Below are 6,920 nucleotides of genomic sequence, written 5' to 3'. Positions count from 1 at the left end.
GATAGCGACGACTAAATTAATGTAAGGAAGGACGGAGACATGGAATATTTCTTAAATGTAATTTGAAAGTCATTGTAAAGTTGTCCAGAGAACATCTCGATTTATTACGATATTCTTTGGTTTTTTAAATGTCTCCGTGTTGTCCGAACGATAGTTTAATTATATACGTAAAGTGATAGTTTAGATATTCTACACCGTGATTACTCACTTGTTTACTCGAAGACGCCCAAGACTGCTAGGTACGTAGCCGTTTAAAAGATACGCGACGCAAGTGTGCCGCGCCGTATAAGTTTGAGCAAATTTGTACTCTTTACGAAGAAAGTGCGGCGATAAGTTCTGTCTCTCCTTCATTCCATCCATACGATCTGTAATAAATGAGATCACTATTTCCTTTTCTAAATTTCACATAGAACTCACACCACTTGCAATGACAACTCGCAATTACACGCATTGGATTACTATAATTTTATTTGTTTTCGCGAAGAGAGGGAATTGATCAACGCTAAATATCGCCGCAGTCGCATCAACATATCGATTATGATAATGAGTTACTGCTGCGACGACGCTATCATCATTGTCATCGCGGCAGCGACGAAATTCTATCATACAAATAGAGAGAGAGAGAGAGAGAGAGAGAGAGAGAGAGAGAGAGAGAGAGAGAGAGAGAGAGAGAGGAAGAGAAAATAGGAGAGAAAGAAAAAGAGATGATTATGTTTGTAAGGAATGTGTACTAATTTTTTAGGGATAAGGCAAAGCTTCCTATTTTCTCGCCCACGAAAGGCATCCGCGTTTCGGCCGGCAATGTTTTATCTGAAAATTATTTTATTGACTTTATATACACATTATTATAATACGAAATCTCACATTGAAATACCATACGTATAAATTATTTCAAGTAAAATTAGATTCTGATTTTGTTGTTCATTAATCTAGTTGAATTAATGAAATGATAAATCGAGAAAGAGAGAGGGAGAGAGAGAGAGAGAGAGAGAGAGAGAGAGAGGAGCGGGAGAAGGTGAGAGATAAATTTGAATTTCTTCATATGCTTTTCAAGGAGTATTTTATAAAAATGATTCTTGCGCACATTCGAAGAAAATGTAATCCTGTCCGGCCGTAACGATCGGATTAGCGTAATAGTGATACTACTATTAATTACTAACAATATTAACGATAGTCATAACATGTAATAATAATTGTAAGCTAATCGATGTTAAGGTATTATCATTAATAATTTGATACTCGTTAGCTCCGATCGTTCGCGTAATCATCTTTTCAATTCATTGCTCGCTATCGTTTCTTGACGAAAATAAAAAACAAAGTATAACTTGAATGTAAGGGAAGAAGTAACACAAGCATAAACGAAACTTCTTGTGAAAACACAACGAAACGTAAAAAAACGTAAATATCTCTTATTACATTTGACTTATGCTCTGATATTTATTTTTCTCAGGAGTGAACAAAATAGCAAAAGGATAAATGAATTATGTTTGCCTTACAAAAGAAAGATGAAACAAAATGCGAAACAGGTATTAAAAGAAAATGCGAGAAAAGGGGGATAGGAGCCCAGATAGCACAGAATCCGAAAAAAATTCTTTTTTTAGTTTTCAATTTATGAATGAATTCTTATTTCATTTAAATTTTATCCTAAAAGTTTTCCTAAGAATCCCAAAAGATTTCATTTTTATATCACCAATTGTGAGTTTTTTATCAGATTTAAAAGGTTTTTTTCTATTTCTTAATTTTGTATAAGAATAAATTATACTTTGATTTTTAGGCAAATTAAATATTATTTTTATTTACTTTATTAATTATTTTTATTAAATATAATTAAAGGTAATATAAACAAATATGCATATAAATATATTTGTATAGGTGTATTTTAGAATTCTTCTTGAATTTATTTTGAACAGATTACATAAATTTATAAATTTATAAAGAACTTAAGCAGATGAATATAATTATACTTTTCAAGTTCAAAGGAATCAATTGTGCTACATGGGAAGCTTAGGGACATAACACACAAAATAAATTAGAAACACGAGAAAGTAATTTCTCACAATTAGTGAGCCAAGTTTCTTGAATTTTATCAAATGTTTGCTACAAAAATTTTGTCAAAAACAAATTTTATCAAAAGTTTGCTACAAAAACTTTGTCAAATTTAATGCAAATTCTGTTACCCAAGCAGAATAACAAGTCATGATATCAAAATGATTCCAAAATGGTCATTAAAAATCATTTTTAATTCCGATTCATTTTAATGTCATTTTGATATTATCGTGACTTGTTGTTCTGCTTGAATATATTCAATGATATTAATAAATTGATAGTAGATATACAATAAAATTTGCTGAAAACGAATTGTCAGCCAAAACATGCAAAGTTTTGTTGACTACCTCACAGCAAATTGACGGTAAACACTGACCTTTACTTAATTTGTGCTGACAATTTGTTTTCATTATTATGTCAACAAGCTTTATCAGGAAAACACAAGCTTAATACAGATATAGTTGATGTCAATTTGCTGAAATGTTTGATCGAATTTGCTAGCAATTTGTAAGCAATTGCTAACATTTTGCTAACTGGATTTCTGAAGGTTCTGAAGATACAATAAAGGGGGCTTTTCGTTTCCAATTCATTTCAATTCATTACAATTCTACGTGGAGACCGATAGGCATTTCGTCGCTGCACACGCATTCGCAACAAGTCGTGCTACTGCCCGATTTATAACAGAATTATGTTTAAGCGAGAAGAGACGTGGAGGAGTAGGAAACATCTCCGGCGTAACCGGAGGCGAGATGCGATGTATGTCTGTTTCAGCGAAGATGAGAATATAACGTCCCACTTGTACGCTACGTCAATTTTGATGTCAATGTTGTCCTCTTCGTCGCTCATGTATATATACATATATATATATATACATTATACATATATCTAGCCATAAGTGTGTATATTTTATACTGAAATACTGAAACTGATAACGAAGGAGAGTAGAATTAATAAGCGCGGTCATATTGATAGATTAGTCGAAAAACCAAAGGATTCGTACGTGATTTCCTCGCGTTTGCGGACGATAGCATGAAAGAGAAAGACGAGAAGAAATATATTTCTTCGCGAAATCAATTATATCTTCAATGTTATCGAAGTCATATGAGACGACAAAACAATATTATCAGTCACATTTAATACATATAGTGCTTTCATTTTTATTTTAATTATTTTTTATTTGCTCTTTTCTCTCCAACGCTTCAATGATGTCACAGACATGAAAATATACCAAATAATTGTAATTAATAACCGGGCATTATTATATGTACTGAACGAATGAATTAGGATAAAGACATAATGAAAGAAATAAAAGAAACAAGGAATATAATAGATTTCAATTTATCAGAACTATTATAGATATCGAAATACATGGCTTCTGATAGATTGAAATCTATTATTTCTTGCTCTCTTTATTCCTTCTATTATCTCGATTCTTACAATGCAAAAAGTGTTATGCAGTCTATTTAATGTATAATGCGGCTTCTACTTTTTTTTAAACTGACTGGCGTCAAACATTTTAAATATCGTCCAAACAAAACTTTCAACACCGTGCTATTTTTAAATTATTTGTTTTTCGAAATCAATTTTAAAATAAATGACCCCAAGTTACGTTACATCATACTTCATGGGGAAATCGACGAGTGCGAATTTTATGGATTTTTAAATATGAAATACTATTTGTAGAATCGCGGCTATAAAAACAATGTTATTACAAATGAATTCTCGGCAAAGAAAAATTAACGAATCTAACTTTTTTCGCACACATCATACACCTGAGATTTATCTATTTCGTTAAACTTAAAATTGTTTAACACCAGAAGTACAGCGAGCAGATGAACATATTATATAATTTTTACTGTCTAAATTATCACATATATTTTTGAAAAAAGCTAAGGGGAAAAATAAAAATTGATCTCGATTTAATAATTTATATTGCAACAAAAATCACAAAAAATCTTAGAAAATATATGAAAAAAATTACAATTTAAAATATTTGAGAAAAGTTACAAACTCATTTTGATTTATACTTTGGTAGCTCTAATGTTAATCAGATCATCCGTGTTTGCCTTTTGATTCGTTATTTCTTTTGCATTCCTTTTTACGCGTTTCTATGCGTGTTTTCTTTTAATTTTAATTTATAGATTTACCAAATGCTTCATTTTTTCCTAAACTCGCGTGTTCCCTACATAATAATTGTTAATAACATAGCAAGATATATTTATCTGTGATATTTTGCTTTTGTATGATTGGGAAAAAGAGTTTGACTCATTCCAATTTAATTGAAAAAGCGAAACAGGGCTTTTCGATCTCATGACGAATAAACATTTTATATGCTATTGAGACTGTTCTAGACTAGAATTACGAATGCGCAGATTCGCTTGTATCTATAAAAACAATGTAACATTTTCTTTCTTTTCTTTATTTCTCATACTAATAACTTTTACTCTGCGTATAACAATTTTGATTTTCTTCTCATATAACGTTTTTATAGCTTTCTCATCAAATATAAAGTATGAAAAAAATTAATAGAAAAATATTTAATTGCCTGGACAAATAAATTTAATAATGATAAAAATAATATAATTAATCTATTTTAATATAATTAATCTATCATAATTAGAAATAAATTCTCGGAAATAAAAAATGGGAAATGTATGTGAACATCAAAACATATTTTTTGCTTGAGATCGTTTATAAAAGTTGTTTCAAGCTTGAGCGGTCCAAGAATGTAAAATAGATAAATGCATATACGACATATTTGTTTAAATTACAGTGTCTTCTTCTGAACTAGTACATTTCATATTATTTAGTTTTTTCATCATTCTAATTAGAATTAGCATACAACTTGCAATATTCTGCTATTATACACACTACTTTGCATCTATGATCGAAACAACATCCATATGCAAATTCAAATGAGAAATACAGGTTTTTATAGCTGTCGATGTAACGAGGACAAGTAATACTAGCTACTAAATATGACTTATAACGTAAGTATAAGAGAGAATTTAGTTCAGCGATATCTTAAGGTATATACAAGAACGCGAGACGAAGACGCGGAGAACGTAGTTCGAAAACGATCGGCCGACAATCCACGATTATTAAATTTCGCACTTCCCTAATCGATCGAATCGATCACTTCTGCGTTTCGGTTCAATCTGTGCGCGCGAATGCGAATCGTCGTTCTACGCTCATCTATCTTGAGGGGTGATAATAGTCTTTTCATGATATGTGTAACATATATTTATACACAATACCACGCACTATTTTTGCGTACTGGCGTGATAAATATCTAGCAGATACGACTGTGTTATTTGTACGAATAATCTCATTCGAGGCACGGGATGTCCTTCCGCATCATTCATGAATAAATAGACTTCTTTACAATACGCTGCAATAATTAAAAATTATTTTACCATGCAGATATGTCTTTAAATAATTTTAATTATACATGTCACGTCTATAAAATTTTACATTTTTTCATTCGAACATGAAACTATTTTGTACAACTGTTACTGCTGAGTATACTAATCTACATTATTTTAAACGTAAATTCTTTTTTTATATGTATTCTTTAGATGTTCATTTTAATTTCGCAAAACATTTTGTGAACATTGTATTGTTGAAAAATTAGAACATCGAATTAAACTTGAATAACTACCTTGAAAGATTATAATTATTCATTACCAATTAAAATCTCAATTATTCGCTATTACTACTTTAATTATTTTATCTTACAATAGTGAAATACTTTAAAATAGGGATTTTATGGGGATATTTTATCTAAAAAACATTTTTTTAATCTATAGTTTTAAATAATACAAATAATAAAGTCTTCAATAATAGAATATTAAGAATTATTTTTTATAATTTTCATGCAAATAAAATTATAATTTATGTTAGAATTTCAATTGTAAATATTTTATATTTCTCATATTGTATAGCTGTATATTACATTACAACATTAAAATTTGAAGATGTTATATGTACATATGCACACAACAAAATATCGTAAATGCTTATTATAAACATTTTGTATTATAAACACATATTTATTTTATTATAACTCTATATATGCTATAATAGATCTTTTTTATAAATGTATACTTGTATAAAAAAACACAAGTATAATGAAAAAATATGATGGCATACTGAAATAGATAAATAGTTAAAATGAAACTGTTTGATGGCTTTACGAGATAGAAATAATTTGTACAATTTCGACAAAGTCGATTACTTTGACTTTTATGATTTATGCACTGTTGATTAAAAAGTAATTAAGTAATTACAAACTAATTTATTTTATATATTGTATAATATGAATACAATATACAAAATTACAAGTAAATAATATACAAACTTAGCCTAAATACATAAACTATAAAGGCGCAGAAAGGGTTTTCATTGCAGCTTTAATTTCATCATAGAGTTCCTTGTAGTCGGGATGTTCCTTGACGAGTACCATAAGACTGCCACGTTTCATATTCATCGCTGCACCAATATCCATTCTCGATGGAGTAAAACAATAGGGAATATTTTTGTCTTCACATACAATTGGTAAGTGGCACATAATATCTATGGGATATACATCTCCAGCAAAGACAACCAAACTGAAACAAGAAATTATGTAATGCCTCAACAAATAATTCAATATTCAATAGAGGAAATAAAGCTTACCCTGTTTCGCCTTTACGAAGATGTTTTTGTACATCTTTTAAACCATTACGCAAATAAGTTTTATGTTTGGATGCTAAAATAGAAATTGCTCACATATAATTGCTGTATGCCTAAATATCTTCTATCTTCTCTAACTAAATATATGCTTTGTACAATAATAATAAATTACTTAAATACTATTATATTGTATATATATA

The 6,920-nt window shown here is 29.4% G+C and overlaps 1 protein-coding gene across 1 annotated transcript in view; it reads right to left on the bottom strand.

Annotated features, from left to right (window-relative positions):
• Positions 1-6,328: 6,328 nt before the first annotated feature.
• Positions 6,329-6,920, bottom strand: part of LOC108687368 (H/ACA ribonucleoprotein complex subunit 2-like protein) — a 1,136-nt gene continuing 544 nt past the window's right edge. The window contains exons 2-3 of the mRNA XM_018193083.1: positions 6,724-6,796; positions 6,329-6,656 (exon numbers count right to left, since the gene is read on the bottom strand). Of these exons, the coding sequence (XP_018048572.1) occupies positions 6,425-6,656; positions 6,724-6,796 (305 nt within the window). The 3' untranslated portion in view covers positions 6,329-6,424. The remainder of the gene's footprint in view (positions 6,657-6,723; positions 6,797-6,920) is intronic.

This window comes from Atta colombica, unplaced genomic scaffold (genome assembly GCF_001594045.1).
Source record: "Atta colombica isolate Treedump-2 unplaced genomic scaffold, Acol1.0 scaffold205, whole genome shotgun sequence".
Lineage (NCBI taxonomy): Eukaryota > Metazoa > Arthropoda > Insecta > Hymenoptera > Formicidae > Atta > Atta colombica.
Note: the sequence above shows the minus strand (reverse complement) of the source record. Positions and strands in the feature narration are given on the sequence as shown.